General features: G+C 35.9%; 3 protein-coding genes across 12 annotated transcripts in view; 2 read left to right on the forward strand and 1 right to left on the reverse strand.

Annotated features, from left to right (window-relative positions):
- dgkzb (diacylglycerol kinase, zeta b) overlaps nucleotides 1-9289 on the forward strand; it is a 40481-nt gene extending 31192 nt beyond the window's left edge. For 4 of the 10 annotated variants that reach the window (XM_077210216.1, XM_077210217.1, XM_077210210.1 and 1 more), the window contains 13 exons: nucleotides 430-530; nucleotides 679-758; nucleotides 1451-1520; nucleotides 1712-1752; nucleotides 1842-2032; nucleotides 4107-4211; nucleotides 4565-4633; nucleotides 4732-4763; nucleotides 5251-5300; nucleotides 5384-5504; nucleotides 5583-5619; nucleotides 5736-5835; nucleotides 7795-9289. In XM_077210216.1, the coding sequence (XP_077066331.1) occupies nucleotides 430-530; nucleotides 679-758; nucleotides 1451-1520; nucleotides 1712-1752; nucleotides 1842-2032; nucleotides 4107-4211; nucleotides 4565-4633; nucleotides 4732-4763; nucleotides 5251-5300; nucleotides 5384-5504; nucleotides 5583-5619; nucleotides 5736-5835; nucleotides 7795-7911 (1114 nt within the window). In that variant the 3' untranslated portion in view covers nucleotides 7912-9289. The remainder of the gene's footprint in view (nucleotides 1-429; nucleotides 531-678; nucleotides 759-1450; nucleotides 1521-1711; nucleotides 1753-1841; nucleotides 2033-4106; nucleotides 4212-4564; nucleotides 4634-4731; nucleotides 4764-5250; nucleotides 5301-5383; nucleotides 5505-5582; nucleotides 5620-5735; nucleotides 5836-7794) is intronic. The other 6 variants (XM_077210218.1, XM_077210219.1, XM_077210212.1 and 3 more) reach the window with 2 other exon arrangements.
- A 1274-nt stretch (nucleotides 9290-10563) lies between these two features.
- Nucleotides 10564-14112, forward strand: mdkb (midkine b). The gene is made up of 4 exons (XM_077210316.1): nucleotides 10564-10760; nucleotides 12995-13074; nucleotides 13159-13326; nucleotides 13412-14112. Exons 2-4 carry the CDS (start codon nucleotides 12996-12998, stop codon nucleotides 13606-13608), a joined length of 444 nt encoding a protein of 147 aa, XP_077066431.1. The 5' UTR covers nucleotides 10564-10760; nucleotide 12995; the 3' UTR covers nucleotides 13609-14112.
- A 1074-nt stretch (nucleotides 14113-15186) lies between these two features.
- On the reverse strand, nucleotides 15187-16910 carry chrm4b (cholinergic receptor, muscarinic 4b). The gene is made up of 2 exons (XM_077210290.1): nucleotides 16852-16910; nucleotides 15187-16641 (listed from the first exon to the last, which is right to left on the reverse strand). The coding sequence occupies exons 1-2, from the start codon at nucleotides 16904-16906 to the stop codon at nucleotides 15308-15310; spliced, it is 1389 nt and encodes a 462-aa protein (XP_077066405.1). The 5' UTR covers nucleotides 16907-16910; the 3' UTR covers nucleotides 15187-15307.
- Between the last annotated feature and the right edge of the window lie 217 nt (nucleotides 16911-17127).

Genomic DNA, 17127 nt, shown 5'->3' on the forward strand with positions numbered 1-17127 from the left:
TATCTCTGACTGTCTGTCTGTCTGTCTGTCTGTCCATCCATCCATCCAATAATTCTAATCTATCTATCTATCTATCTATCTATCTATCTGTCTATCTGTCTATCTGTCTATCTATCTATCTATCTATCTATCTATCTATCTATCTATCTATCTATCTATCTCTGACTGTCTGTCTGTCCATCCATCCATCCAATAATTCTAATCTATCTATCTATCTATCTATCTATCTATCTATCTATCTATCTATCTATCTATCTATCTATCTATCTATCCATCCATCCATCCATCCATCCATCCATCCATCCATCCATCCATCCATCCATCCATCCATCCATCCATCCATCCATCCATCCATCCATCCATCCATCCATCCATCCATCTAAATTGCATTCAATCCTAGAGGAAATCTGACTGTTTTTCTCCTCATAGTCAGCAGCCCATGGCAGAGAAAGTGCAGATCCAGGTGAACCGTATCAGCATGTGTGATTATGAAGCTCTTCATTATGATAAGGAGCAGCTCAGGGAGGCCTGTGAGTATCTCTTCTTGTTGTCCTCTCTCTTTTTCACAGCTCTTAAAAGAACCTTCTCATGCACTCCTGAAAAAGCTTCTGCTTTCAAAATGTGACTTCATTTAAATCAATCCTAACTTATCTTTCCTCTTTTCTTTCACCTTTTCAGCGATTCCTATGGGGATAATTACAGTTCCCGGGAACAGTGATTTGGAGACATGTCGGCTGCATATCGAGAGGCTACATGAGGTGCTTTTCAGCTTGTTGAATGCTGGTTAGAAAATGTGCCAACAGGCAGATTTGGCAAAAGCCTCCTTCCTTATTTGCAAAAGTAAAGGGGAGGATCAGTACTCTCAAAGTTTGGCTTCAAGTCAAAATGAAATCAAACTGAGTCCATTTACTTTCCAATATAATAACTGGCTCCACCTCTAAAATGACTTTGCTGTTCCACTTTATAACACCCATTTGGCATTCAACAGCCTTTTTTTCTTTCATGATTCAAATCCTGTCCTCCAGTTTTTTTGTTCTTGAAAATACTTCTTCATTTAGAAATGTAATAACTCAATAACTCTGTTAAAGTTGCCATTGCAACCCATTTTTCCATAGTCATACTTGGCTAAATAAGAACACTTCTGTGTTGATGCCGCTCCTTGGAAAGAAAATGAATTTTTATTTAATTTAGCTTGAAAGCTGTTTCCTGTGGCGACATTGACACGTCTCTGAAACTGTTTTACCTTTAAGAGTTGCTAGTTTCCATTTTAATTACAGCCATTGAGGCCATGTGATATTGTGCATGTGAAACCCATTGCACGTTGACTTCCTGTTCAATTACAGTCAGAAAAACACATCGTGACTAATTGAACTCACACAGTGAGGCCGTTTTGGACAGGAGCCGTTTTTCACTTGCACTTACTGTGTTTTTCCTCTCTCTGTCTCTATAGGAGGGGGATGGTATAAATACAGATACACTGCACATGCCAAAACTTTCACCAAAATGGTGCTTCCTTGACTGTAAGTAGTGCTTTTAAAGCTTTTCTAAAAAAAAACTGCATAGAATTCGTCTTGTGTGTTAATGATATATAACTTAGGCTTTCTATGTTGAATCATATTTGTAAGAATCACTGGTCTTGATGTTTCCGAAACTTCGAAGTGTGATTTTCGCATACCCCATAATCACATTTTTCCCTCTGGTTTGATTACAGCTACGACTGCAGACCGTTTCTACAGAATAGACCGCGGTCAGGTACTTACGAAAGGAAACTTTGACATTTTACATCTGTGTTACATGTCACACTGTGACTTTTTACCCTACAGCATTGCATTTCTCTGCAGGAGCATCTAAACTATGTGACAGAGATCTCCCAGGATGAGCTTTTCATCCTGGACCCGGAGCTGGTCACCAAGGAGACGGTGGGCACGTCGCCCGGAATGCCGGGGGCGATGGAAACTGTTGGGGGATGTTCCAACAGCTCAGACCAGTTTGCTTTCCCTGCCTGCTCTCCCGGGCCTTCTCCTCTGTGCAGGTAGATTGGAACGAGACACTTCGGATGACAAAACGTGTGCTTAAACCTGATTAACTCGTGTTGTTAGGGCTGCAAACATCTTTTAAACTGCCTCAAGATGCAATTTTATGTCGCTTTTTACTTTGACAGATCATTTTAACACTGTAGTCTAGCACAGTACATGCGTGGGCAGGTTTTGCTTCACGTGTGAGCATGACATTTCTGAAATTGTCCCCAGAAGAACAGCAAAAGCTCACTAAACCCCTTGTGAAGACATGCTCGCAAAAGCAAATCTTCATTAAGGAACTAAAAAAAAGTGTCTCGCTATGAATTTCTTTTTAATTTAGCCAAAAAGTGTTGTAGATTTAGCAGGATTCTATATAATTATACTTTTCTTATATTATTAATAACATATGTGAAGGCACTTACAAAAAAGTATTATTATTATTATTATGTTGTTGTTTTTTGTTTTTGGACTTGTAATATGGAAATGGAAAAAGTATGGTATATGAATATGCAAATTTTACACTACCATGATATTACATCACTGTGGTTCTATCACAATACTTTTTTGTAAGTTTAGAAAGTGCTCGACAACAATAATATACTGTACAGTAATATAACATATAGTGGGGTCTAAATATCTGAGACCAATAAATTTTTTTTTAATTTGCCATTTTTTATAATTTCATAAATTTTTACTGTAATAAATTTGAATTATAATTAAATATTTATTTATTAGAAAATGTTTAATATTAATACACTAAGCAATCATAAATATACATGTTAGTACAATTAATAATTATAATAAAATATCTTAAAATATGAAAATATACTTTATTATATATATATATACATATATATAATTTTTTAATATAAATACAGTAAACTATTGTACAAAATATTTACAAATACAATAATTTTAATTATTTACATATGAAAATATATTTTATTTTATCTATTTAATATGTAAACATTTTTAGCATAACAATTTGAGTAAACTTTTGACATTACAGAATATACTTGAATTATTTTTGTATATTTGCAATAGTTTATTGTGTGTTTGTGTGTATATATATATATATATATTTATATGAAATCATGTTAATACTAACATATAATATATAAAGTAAACTTATACATTTTAAAAAATATAATGAATTTAAACTTTAACAAATATTTTATTATATTGTTTTATATTATATATTTTATATATAAAATATTAGTATAACAATTTAAGTAAACAGTTGAACTGACATTATATGATTGAATATATTTGATAATTATGTTTATGATAATTATATTTGTAATAGTTTTTTGTATTAATACTAATTCTTTTCATATATATATATATTTCATATATTCATTTATTTATAAGAAAACCTATGTTAATATTATTACTATTGTTAATATTAAATTAAATATTATTTAATTTAACATTAAAATATATTTTATTATATCTATTTTTATTTGTAGCTGTATAAAATAACATTAGTATAAGAATTTGAGTAATATGTTAAACTGGCATGAATTTCAGAATGTTTTAATACTTGATGGGTCCTAAATACATGTATATATAGAGAAGCTTGAGTGTTTGCGGTAAATGTAAAACACAAGACTGAACCGAATGCGTTCCTTCCTGTTTGAAAACAAAAAATGACAGTTGCTCTTCAGCTCGAGTCTAATCCCTCAGGGGAAGTCTTTTTATCTGTGTATTTGCGTGCGCATCTGATGACAAAACAGAGAGAGTGAGAGACAGTGACGTTTTTGTGCCGAAGTCTACTGTGAACACGCACAAATCTACTGTTACTAAAATGTGAGTCCATCCAGGACAGGACAGCCCCTCATAAAGGCCCCTGCTATTAAACACTCATTTATCCGTGTTTACATTCCCCCTCCCCCTGCCTGACACACAGCAGATCGCTGAAAAAACACACCCCATCTGTCGGACCTCATTGTAGCGCTTGTTCTGTTACAGTGTAAATTATACACATCTCACAAACAATGAGTTTCCCCGCCCCCCCCCACGCGGGAGGACGGCATTGGAAACACATCGACCTCTCTGTTGTCTGTCCATCCCATCATGCTCTCGCAGGGTTCATCAGACGCATGCTGAAGGCCAAGTGGAAAGTGTGAGCCCGGATAGTGACCCACACATGCAAAGCGATCCAGAGAGCCCCTCAAAGCAAGGCCTGTGCAGGTACAGCTCAAACCCCGGGCTTTAATTCAGTTTGGAGTGATTCCATGAGAACCATAGACCCATATATGTGTTATATTATGCCATGGTCTTTTTATGGCAAACATCATTACTAAGTTAACCATGTTATCGATTCGTTGAGACTCTCTAATGCACATCCGCACCAGCCCTTACAGAAAAGTACTGTGGCGGTACAATAATACCATGGTACTTTGATATATACTATGGTTCTGAATGACTACCATATTCATATTCATTGCACCATAATATTTTTTGTTAATGAGAGGGCAGAAGATATCCATTTTTAAATGAATATCTTACATAAGCTTGTCTTTGCTATGTCTTTCATCTTGAAGGAGAGGAGCAAAAATGATGAATATGAGCCGTTCAAACACATTTGATGAGGTCTCAGTGAATGTGCCAAGGTACATACAATATTTCAGCATTATCGCTGGTGAGACACACAAATGTAGTCGCTTTTGTTCATGAATCGTGGTATTAATATTCAATTTTAATTTCACAGGTTAGATTCTGCCTGGAATGACAGTGATCAAGGTACATATATATATGTATATATATATAAAACATAGAATTGTATTTATTTATTAGAACGTTTTTTATATTAATACAATAAACTTTCACTAATATCCAAATATAATTTTACTATTAAAATATAATATATATATAGAGAGAATTTATATATTTATTATATAGAATTATACTTTATAATATATTTATACACCTGTAATTAACTAGACTAGATTAACTGAATTTTTTTATTAATAATATAATAATCATAATAGTTTAATATTACTGATATTAATAGTAATAATATATTTATAACTATATATAATAATTAGCATACTCATACATTTTCTATAGATATAATATAATCATTTTTTATTTTTAATACAGTAAAATGTTACAAATATAATTGTATAAAATATATATATATAACATATATTCCATATATATCCATACATTTCCTATAATTAATTTAGTACAATAAAAGTGCTTGTGTTTTTTCCCCATTTCTTTCAAGAATCAATCAATTTGCTCTTTGATGCCGTGAAGTGTGACAACATTGAAAAGGTATTCATAAAATAACCTATTCAAGTAATATGATACATGAGTGCAGAGCTGATGGACTGTTTCTCTGCTCATGATGTTCTCAGCTGGTCCAGATGCATGAAGAAGGGGTCAGTCTCCTGGTCCAGGACCGTTTCGGCTGCACACTCCTCCATCACGCCGTCGTCTCAGGCAGCAAAAACATTGTGAAGTATCTCACTGATAACGGTGAGTTGGTTGGACTTCATTTTTTGACTTTGACTTCGGTCACATTTCTAATTGTCTTGGACTGTTTTTGGGGAACAGCTCCTGCCTGCATCCTGGATGTGACGGAGAAATCAACGTAAGTAGTGCTGGAGCGTCTTAGGCTTCTTTTACTCTATTTCATTTGTGGTTTAGATTTGAAACAGCCAAAGGTCACGAGTTGTGTGTGTGTGTGTGTGTGTGTGTTGTCCTCAGAGGAGAGACGGCTCTACACAAGGCTGCTGCTCTGTGTCAGAGGACGATCTGCTGTTATCTGGTGGAGGCTGGAGCGTCCCTCATGAAGACTGATCTACAGGTGAGGAACTTTCATTTCCTAAAGGGGGAGGACATTCTCCAGTGCAAAACAGTAAAACTATTATTCTATTTGTTTTATTGATCTATAATTGCCAAATTTTCATTTTGATCCATTAATTTATCTATATCCATCCATCCATTTATCTATATCCATCCATCCATATATCTATCTATATATCCATCCATCCATTTATCTATATCCATATATCCATCCATCCATTTATCTATATCCATCCATCCAAATATCTATTTATCTATATCCATCCATCCATATATCTATTTATCTATATCCATCCATCCATCTATCTATATATCCATCCATCTATTTATCTATATCCATCCATCCATCTATCTATATATCCATCCATCCATTTATCTATATCCATATATCCATCCATCCATTTATCTATATCCATACATCCATATATCTATTTATCTATATCCATCCATCCATATATCTATTTATCTATATCCATCCATCCATCTTTCTATATATCCATCCATCTATTTATCTATATCCATCCATCTATCTATATATCCATCCATCCATTTATCTATATCCATATATCCATCCCTCCATTTATCTATATCCATCCATCCATATATCTATTTATCTATATCCATCCATCCATCCATCTATCTATATATCCATCCATCCATTTATCTATATCCATCCATCCAAATATCTATTTATCTATATCCATCCATCCATATATCTATTTATCTATATCCATCCATCCATCTATCTATATATCCATCCATCTATTTATCTATATCCATCCATCCATCTATCTATATATCCATCCATCCATTTATCTATATCCATATATCCATCCATCCATTTATCTATATCCATACATCCATATATCTATTTATCTATATCCATCCATCCATATATCTATTTATCTATATCCATCCATCCATCTTTCTATATATCCATCCATCTATTTATCTATATCCATCCATCTATCTATATATCCATCCATCCATTTATCTATATCCATATATCCATCCCTCCATTTATCTATATCCATCCATCCATATATCTATTTATCTATATCAATCCATCCATATATCTATTTATCTATATCCATCCATCCATCTATCTATATATCCATCCATCCATTTATCTATATCCATATATCCATCCATCCATTTATCTATATCCATCCATCCATATATCAATCCATTTATATATCCATCCATCCATATATCTATTTATCTTTATCCATCCATCCATATATCCATCAATTTATCTATTTATCTATATCCATCCATCCATATATCTATATCCATCCATCCATCTATCTATATATCCATCCATCCATTTATCTATATCCATATATCCATCCCTCCATTTATCTATTTCCATCCATCCATATATCTATTTATCTATATCAATCCATCCATATATCTATTTATCTATATCCATCCATCCATCTATCTATATATCCATCCATCCATTTATCTATATCCATATATCCATCCATCCATTTATCTATATCCATCCATCCATATATCAATCCATTTATATATCCATCCATCCATATATCTATTTATCTTTATCCATCCATCCATATATCCATCAATTTATCTATTTATCTATATCCATCCATCCATATATCTATATCCATCCATCCATCTATCTATATATCCATCCATCCATTTGTCTATATCGTCCATCCATCCATTTATCTATATCCATCCATCCAGGTATCTATATTCATCTGTCCATCCATCTATATATCCATCCATCCATTCATTTATTTATATCCATCTGTCCATCCATCCATGTATTTATATTCATCCACTCATCCCTCCCTCCATGTATCTATATATCATCCATCCATCCATTTATCTATATCCATCCATCCATCCCAGCAAGAATTTGAAATAACAAAAAGTGGCAAAAAAGAATAATTATTTACATTTTAAAAACTGTCTTTCTTTCATCCTGCAGGGTGACACTCCAAAGATGTACGCGGAGAGAGCTCAAGACCTCGAGCTGGCCGAGTACCTGGAAAACCGACAGCACCACCAGATGATCCAGAGGGATGACCATGAGACGGCTGTGTGACGACTTCTGACCGCCACCAAACAGAGGCGTATCCGGGACGGCCACATGTTAGTGATGCTATGAGGCAGCATGTGTGCGGAAATTACTTTGTCCGCTCTCTGTATTGATTGTAATGCCAAAAAGACAGTGTTTCGTGTCATGTTTCAGAATGCATGAGTTTGCTACGTCGCGTCCGGCTTTCAGGCCGTGCAATAAAAGTGGCTTTCACTGAACTACTATAAAGAAAACCAGATAAACCTCATCTGAGATTAACTGCAGAGGTTTTTTGCTGCTTCTGATTACATTTGAATTTTAAAATTCTGATCGCATATCAGAATAGTTTTACAGAGTTTATGTTACCGTAGTCCACTGGAAACTTCCTTTAGCTTGGCTTCCACTTCATGCGTTTGTTCTGATTGGAGATAGATGTTGTTTTCATAACCTCCTGTGTTTAAGAATGCTTCCTCAGCTGTTGCTTATGGACAGTTTCTCTCTTTGTGGTAAATGCTTGAATTTCCTAAAAACATTCCATTAATTACTACTTTAGATTGCATTAAATCAATTCTGTATTCTCCGTATATATTATAAATCGCAATCATTTGTTAGTCAATAGATTTGCCTTTGGTCATTTTATGACCATAAATGTATGCCTAAATGAATGAAGTTTCTTTCAGGAATGAGATCATATCTTTTAGCGTCGATTGTTTGCACTGACTGCTATACTTTTGAATAAAATGTCTCACCAGTCTGATTTTAGGTCATGCAGCAACTTGAACTTGTTAGTTTTGGTTTCCAGCCAAATGGAGCATGTTAGTTACACAGAAACATAGTTTTAAGGCTTAATCCCGAGATATAAATCACATTTTCATTGACGACTGGAGGAAACTAAATATGAGTTGTCATGGGTTTTGCATTGGTGCATTACAGAGTTATATATATTTATGTCATCGTCTGCAGTTACAATGTTTAAATTCCTTTGTATGAAACCGGGTCATTTTATGTACATATAAAATTGACTAAATGCTTGAATAATAACAGACAGGAAAGCTGGTCTTTTTACAAAGCAGCCATTTGACAACTTTATGTTGTCGGCATTGCCATAGTATGTTTGTGGTGAGATGTCATTATGATAGAATATGTATTTTGTCAGTGCTTTGTATGAGTTGCTATGCAATTCCAAATAGATGATACATGTATATAATCTGTCAAACATTTTAAAAATGTGTGAACAATCTGTTCCGACATAAAGGTCTTTAATTTGTATGTGATATGAACTTAGATAATGCTTTATTTATAAGAGTAGATAAGAGTTTTGTTAGAAGAATAGTCATATATTTGTTCTTGGGTCTGGTTGTTATTGTGTACTTTGGGGGGGGGATAAATAAAGTCTTTGAAAACATGTTTTTTTTTTGTATTTACTGAATGTACTTTTATTATGGGGTTTAATTGACTGAAGATATTTACATATGAAGTCTGAATACACATCCGTCATCCTCATTACTCTCTCATTCTCCTATCGCACACCAATGGCGTCTTTTCAGGATTTGGAGCACCGGGTGGTAGCAGTGTATTATGTTGAACTGTGCCTCTCCCTAGGAGGTTCCTTATGTCTGGATGAATTACCGGCAATGATGGATGTGTTGACATTTGTGACTCATTTATCATTTCGGAGATAAGGTTATTGTTTTCTCTCTCCTGCTCCAGCTCTATTTCTGGAGTAGGGAAAGGACGCAAATCAGTTTAACCTCAGTTAAACCATCTTATTTTATTTTAAATTTGGGAGATAGTGAGTTAAGTCATAGAAACATTTACACAAGCTCATGTGAACAGAGAATCTTCGGAGAAATAATAAATAGCCTACAGATAGATGTTTTTTTTTACATATATATATAGCATACTTCATACACAATTGTAATTCAAAGTACTTAAAACTGCACACAGGGACGGAATAGAAAAATAATGAAATTAAAATAAGTGACAAAAAAGAAAAAATATAACATTTATGAAATTTTATAAAGGTATTAGATTATTAGATTAAATCAATTAAAGGAAATTATTTAAATTCATATAGCACATTTCACACTTAAAAATGATGGTAATCATGATGGTAAACTATTTTTCCTTGACAAATAAATTCAATGAAAAAATAAAATAACATAACACTTTACAATAAGGTCAATATATTAACTAACAATGAGCAATACATTTGTAATATTTACTCTTTGTAATATTTAACATTAGTTGATAATAATACAGCAGTTCCTTGTTTGTTCATGTTAACTAATGTCAACAAATACAACTTTTGATATAAAAAAAATGTTATAGTACTAATGTGGTTAACTAATGAAACCTTACTGTAAAGTGTTACCAATAAAATACTGAAGAAAAAAATGAACTGTGTATGTTGGTTTGTTTCGCTTGAAACAATTCTCACTAAGAAATTGCTGGTAAATTTCACAAATAATAAAGAAACTGCAGATAGATAGATAGATAGATAGATAGATAGATAGATAGATAGATAGATAGATAGATAGATAGATAGATAGATAGATAGATAGAGCAGAGAACGCTCCATTACCACACCATTTCATCTCAAATGTTAATAGATCATTCGTAGACTTAGAGAGAGAGAGAGAGAGAGAGAGAGAGAGAGAGAGAGAGAGAGAGAGAGAGAGCGAGAGAGAGAGAGAGAGAGAGAGAGGGAGAGAGAGAGAGAGGGCGAGAGAGAGAGAGAGAGAGAGTGGGGTAAGTGCACAGCTATGCGACCAGCTCAAACTAGTTCGGAGAAACACAAAGAGCAGCAGAGATCATAGAGAGAGCTGAACGCAAGACACACGCTCACAGCACAGCATCATATTCACAGCAATAAGGCAAGTACATCCTCATCATCATAACACAACAACGGCTATTATTAACAAGCAGTGATGTTTCACGACGCTGCGCGTTTGAATAATAGCTTACCTGTGAGATAAATAATACAAATATCTGCGATTGACCCGGATCGGATTTTTGTGTATAGGTTTCTATTATCGTTATTTATTTAATTTTATTTGTATTTGCGTTTTAGAGCGATAATATTCAGCATTGATATTTTTATTAATGTTTTTGGCGTTTTTATGATGTGACATGATAAAAGGGGGCGTATGGACCGTATCATAATAACAAACGCGTCAATTGGCGTTTCATTTGAAGAACGTTTTTAGATTATAAAATATCTGATTTGTGTTTAATGTGAGAATATTTCCTGAGTTTAGAATAAAAGCGTCAATATTAGATTTAACTGAACAACGTCACCATCGCAGTGTATTGTAGTTGATTTAATGGTGAATGTCTCTTTAAATAGATACTTTCTTGCTGTAATAGAGTCGTGGAGTTTTTGTTTTCGTGTGCATAAAGGCTATTTAATGCTGTCAGGGAACATTATGCACTGTGAAGAGCCAAATAGCAGAGGACCAGCTGCCAACAAACTGCTGACCCACTTCTCCAAACCAGAACCAAACGGTCACATCAGGCTTCGCAATTTCGTTCTGACGGGAGGAAAAGCTCCAGATGCGGTTGAACTTTGTGCTCCTTGAGGAAGTTCTCAAAATGTCCGGTTCTGCATTTATCAAAGGCAGCATCCCACGTCCCTTCTTTCATCAACAGAGCTGGGTTTGTCCTCCAATGCAAATAGGCTTATATTCAAAGGAGTGAGGGGAGGCCCACCCCCCTCCTCAAGACACAGCATGGGATCTGTGTTCGGCCTCTTTCAGAGAGGGAAGCAAAACGGGCGAAATCCTGCTTTGTTCGGAGCCAGTGAATCAGGCTCCTCTAAGGCCCAGCTGAAGGTCTTTGAGTGCTTGGCCTCTCTCTCTCTCCCCCCCTGATGAGAGTGGGGGTGGGGGGTGGTATGGGACCCCTGCTGACCGCAGTTTCTCCTCACACAAAAGTCCGACCCCGAGGAGCCCTTCACATTTATGACTGACTGAAGAATGGAGCCGTGCCGCGGGGCTGCGCCTTGAAAGGAGCCTATTTTAATGGAGGCAGGAAAAGAATTTAAAGGAGAAGTGCTGCGTGCTTTTTTTCCTTCAAAAAAAAGAAGGAAAATATAGAGGCTGAGGCTTTTTTATGGAGTCGCACACAGCGAGCTAGGATGGCGTAGGACTTTGTGTACACAGTGTCTTTAATTCAGAGTCAGCTAGTACAAACGAAAACATTAATATCTGATGTGTATATCTGATTTAGTGTTTTGGTTTGTTTATAGGAGCTTGGAAAGAATGTGTGAGAACCACACAAACAAATTAAACCAGCTTAAAAACACACCTGAATGGGCAAGACTATAGCCATGTTCTCTAGGGGTTGTCATTGTTAAATAAACTGTTTAAAAATATCTTTTGTTAATTGAAATAAAGCTAAAATACCATGTAAATATTAGATGGAAAATTTAAACCAAATAAAAAAGAACTTGCTTGAAACTGGGTTTCAAAGTGGACATTTTTGTCCGTATAAACTACAAAAACTCTAAATTGTGAAAACGGTGACGTCATGTGTATTATTATGTGTTTAGTCTATAGGCAAGAAGTGTTTCTTTACAAACACTGCGTGCAAAATCAAACACTTCCCAACTATATAGTATGCAAAAAACCATACGCCAAAAGAGTAGTATGTCGGAATACATATCATTAGAAAAACAGTAGGCAAAAAGTTTCTGGATGACCTAATTCTAAAGTGCGCATTAGATGGACACTTTACTATCCCATGATGACACGGAGAGGATTTATGAATAAGAGTGAATCGACGTAACTGATGCTGGTAGATCACGTGACAAAAACAACATGGCAGATGTATTCGTACTTCCCACATTCATACTATATAGAACGTACTTTTTTTTTTAACAGTTGCGAAGTAAATTGAAATTCAAAAGTAGTACAGATATGTCATAGTCATAGCGATATCGCCATATCTTTTAGACATTTTCACAGATCCGTGTGTATGTGGACTGTTTTGACAACATTGTACGTGAAACTTTTCAAAAACGCAAAGGGAAAAATAGTAATAGTATATAAATAATACTAAAATAATCTATATATATAAAAATCTTAATGTCTGCTGTATTTCTTCACAGAATGCGGAGTTTATTCTCTATAGCGCTTGTCCTGCTGGTGGTGTTGATGATCACCGTGGAAGCCAGTATGAAGAAAAAAGGTTCTTATCTTTTACAAAATGATGCAATGCATATTCCTTTTGTGTGATTGATAGCATTATTAACTATGTTCTATTTTGTGACAGAAAAGGGCAAAGAGGCCAAAGCAGATGCTGAGTGCAGCGAATGGCAGTATGGGAAATGTGTGCCCAACAGTGGCGACTGCGGCGCTGGCATTCGGGAGGCGACCTGCAACGAACAGACAAAGAAAACCAAGTGCAAAGTCCCATGCAACTGGAAGAAGGACTTTGGTGGTAAGAAGTTTTACATGTCTGGATATGAATCAAGCATAAATACATTTCGACAGGCCAATCAGTCTAATTTTCTCTTTGTTTTAAGCTGACTGCAAGTACAAGTTTGGTCGTTGGGCCGAATGTGACACTACCACAGGAACCAGAAGCAGGTCGGGGCAATTGAAGAAGGCACTGTTCAACGCTGAATGCCAGATCACCATTAAAGTGTCCAAACCTTGCACCCCAAAGACCCCCAAACCCAAGGGAGGAGAGAAGAAGAAAGGAAAAGGGAAGGAAAACTAACTTGAAGACCACCCCAACTGCCCCATTGCCCACTCAGTGGTACATTCCTATGTGACACTCCCAAATCCTCCAAAAGGTGAATGCTGAGAGGAAAAAAACTGTAGCCCTATTGTTTTTATTTCCACTTTCTTCGTTTTGTAATTAGTAAATGTATGTGTCTATGCTGTTGTAATTTGATCACTGTAGCAAATTATTAATTGTAATTGACTTTGCATGTAAAAAATAGGCCGCAACAAATCTGTCGTCTAACAAATTGTCTTTACTAAAGAGAAAAACCCTAATTACACCCCTAAAAGAGAGTATTTGTAAATTACAACAAATCGAATTGAAGGCGATTTCTGTACCTTATAATGCTTAAACGAACAGTTCCTGGAAGTAACGGCCTATATAAAGTATCTCTGTTTATAAATGTTTATGGTTTTAGATTTGATGGATGTACAATCAAATTTACAACACTAACTGATTACTTCTACAGGTTGTGAATAAATGAAAGTGTATTTTCAATAATATTTTCTGGTGCCTTTTTAAAAGAACTTTTTCCACATTTATTTGTTCAAGACTGACAAACGTAGTAATTAATTTATAATGTCAAATATACAGTCCTACATTTGACATGCTATTTTAATGATGTTACGATTGATGACATGATTTACACAAATGTGTTTGGTTTTGGTTTCATGAATGAGAACCAAAGTGTTTTTACTCATTTATTGTGCAAACAGTTACAGTCTTACAAACTTAAAAAATGATTTGCGATATATCATACAGAACTATGGAAGCTTGTTTTCAACACAGAATAAAAAATAAAAAAGGTAATTGCGATTCTGACTTTTTTTCTCAGAACTGCGTGATACAAACTCACAATTACGAGTTATAAAGTCAGAATTGTGAAATAAACTCGCAATTCTGTGAAAAAAAGTCAGTCTTTTTCCCCCCTCACAATTGGACTTTATAACTTGGAATTGCGAGTTTATATTTCAAAATTCAGAGAAAAGTAGTCAGAATTGTGAGTTAGAAAGACAAAATTGCGATTCTGACTATACACTCGCAATTCTGACTATAACTGAAGATGAAAACACACAATTGTGTATTGTGTGAAAAAAAAGTCAGAATTAAAAATAAAAAGTTGCAATTATCTTCTAAGTTGTTTTATTCTGTGGCGGAAACAAGCTTCCATACAAAAATGCAATTTCAGCGACATGATAAATATCAAATAACTGAACTAACATGTTTATTTTCCCTTTTCGCTTTAGTAAACCACCATCAAAACAAGAATCAGGGTCTTCACTAATTTGTTGCATTGATTTACATATTTACATACAACTATTTACATAAGAACGCACTTGCGAACAACTTAAAACAACTTTATGATACAAATGCATGCAATATCAGCAACATGCAAAACAATGAATATTTCAATTTATTTACACTTGTGGCTCTAGTAAACCAACATTGTGCTCATAAAAATAAGAATGCGTTCGCAAACTGCTTAAAAATGACTTTACGATACTTCATAAAGTTGTACAAGCAATGTTTGCGATATCAGCATGATAAACACCCATAACCTCAACCAACACATTTATTTTCATTTTTGGCTCTGGTAAAACTGCTTCACAGTCACAACGTTTTAGAGAATCAGGTTCCTCATTTGTTGGTCAGGAATCATTGATGAGACACTGAAGATTTGATTAAGTCCAGCTCATTTTAATGTCAGATTTCTGAACTTGCACATCAACAGCCGTTTAAAGGTTCTTTTGAAGGTGGCGTTACAGAGTGCGTAGCATACTGGATTAACCGTGCTGTTGACGTAACACAGAAAGTAGCCCACCATCCAAAGAATTTCAGGGACACACCAGCGGCAGAAGGTACCAATCAGAACCATAACACTATAGGGCGTCCAGGTGATGATGAAGGCTAGAAGAACGGCAAGGACGGTCTTGGTCACCTTCCTCTCTCTCAGAGCCTTCCGTCTGGCATTCTTGGAGATGGCCTTGGATGTTTGGCGTTGAACCTGAATGGTAGTACGGTTTGGAAAACAGTGAGGTTGCGTTGTCCTGCTAGTTTCCGTACACTCGGTCAAGCTTTTCGGTCTCAAGGTTTCTCCATCCAGCCCTCGGTCTTCCGGAGAGCCATCATGGCTTGAATCCAAGGAGTAGTCCGTTTTGCTGAACTCTATGGAAGGCAAGCTGCAGAGTTGTTTGGTTTTCACGAGGTCTGAATCTCGTTTAAATGAACACGTCTCATCTGGTTCAATGTCATTCACTAGGTCAGGGTTTGCGGTAGATGTTCCTTCACTTGTCTTGGATGGTTTAAGCAAGTTTGCGGATTCAGACTTCAACTTACAAACCCGTTTTTGACTGGCTAGGGATATCCGTGTGTACAGTACCATCATTATTACAACAGGAATGTAGAACGCTGGGATGGTGGTTGCCAGGGTTACAGCAGGGTTAGCGAGTAGCAGGATGTAACATTGTCCCTCCGGGACCTCGCTTCTGTCCCTCCCAGCCTGCCAAAGCAGGATAGCTGGAGCCCAGAGAAGCAGAGACTGCAACCAAGCCGCAGCAATCATCAGTCCTGCCCACCTTGCGGTACGTTTGGTTGGGTAACTCAAAGGCCGGGTAACGCAGAAGTACCGGTCAAAGCAGATCAGAAGGAGGTTCATCACGGAGGCATTACTGACCACGTAATCCACAACCAACCACAAGTCGCACATCTGCGGTCCCAAAGGCCAGTATCCCTTTACGGCATAAACAATGTAGAGATTCATGGAGAACGCACCGACGATAAGGTCTGAACAAGCAAGACTAAAAAGGAAGTAGTTGTTGATGGTTCGGAGATTGCGGTTGACTTTGATTGAAAGCAGAACCAGGACGTTGCCTAGGACGGTTAGAAGGTTGATGCAGCTAGTGATAAGTAGGATGATGACCACCCCTACAGTCCCAAAATTACGACGTGGTCTTCCTGACAACAAGTACGATTCTTCGGGACTGTGCGTGCTGCTGTTGAGCATGCTGGGGGAACTTGTGGAGGAGCCTGCGACAAGAAAACAAACAATAATCAAAAAACAAGTGGCACAGAGGCATTTCACTTGACATGAGCAAAACAACTTGAAACTGAACACTAGTATATACACTACTCTTCAAATGTTAATACACACAACAAAAAAAATACATAGAAATTAAGATATAAAACAAGAATAAAAACTAATTTATGACTCTAACATGGTCCCATCAGCAAACTTACCGTTGAAAACGAACCATTCCAAGTTCCTTGACAAAACATCAGATCCAGCCTCCATGATCTCCTGCTCAGTCTGAATGAGAGAACAACTGGGAGGACTTTTAATTCCTCAAACAGTAACACCCATCCGCACCTTTCGAACACATAACCAGGAAGAAGTTATCCAACCTCTTTGAGCTGTATCAATATTACACTGAATTTACGGGAAGATGATGATCAAAGTGGAACGATAATATTACAGCCGAATTCCTCCTAGTTTTGTGCTGCCTCTTTAGAGCA

Source organism: Siphateles boraxobius, unplaced genomic scaffold (genome assembly GCF_051911475.1).
Source record: "Siphateles boraxobius isolate OS27281-9 unplaced genomic scaffold, OSU_SipBor_1 65, whole genome shotgun sequence".
Classification (NCBI taxonomy): domain Eukaryota; kingdom Metazoa; phylum Chordata; class Actinopteri; order Cypriniformes; family Leuciscidae; genus Siphateles; species Siphateles boraxobius.

What these genes read in the sequence shown, in the direction of transcription:
- mdkb (XM_077210316.1), top strand. Translation starts at nt 12,996, where the DNA reads ATGCGGAGTTTATTCTCTATAGCGCTTGTCCTGCTGGTGGTGTTGATG. An exon ending in AGCCAGTATGAAGAAAAAAG is followed by an intron (nt 13,075 to 13,158) that starts GTTCTTATCTTT and finishes ATTTTGTGACAG; the next exon opens with AAAAGGGCAAAGAGGCCAAA. An exon ending in CTGGAAGAAGGACTTTGGTG is followed by an intron (nt 13,327 to 13,411) that starts GTAAGAAGTTTT and finishes CTTTGTTTTAAG; the next exon opens with CTGACTGCAAGTACAAGTTT.
- chrm4b (XM_077210290.1), bottom strand. Translation starts at nt 16,906, where the DNA reads ATGGAGGCTGGATCTGATGTTTTGTCAAGGAACTTGGAATGGTTCGTT. An exon ending in GGAATGGTTCGTTTTCAACG is followed by an intron (nt 16,642 to 16,851) that starts GTAAGTTTGCTG and finishes TTCTTGTCGCAG; the next exon opens with GCTCCTCCACAAGTTCCCCC.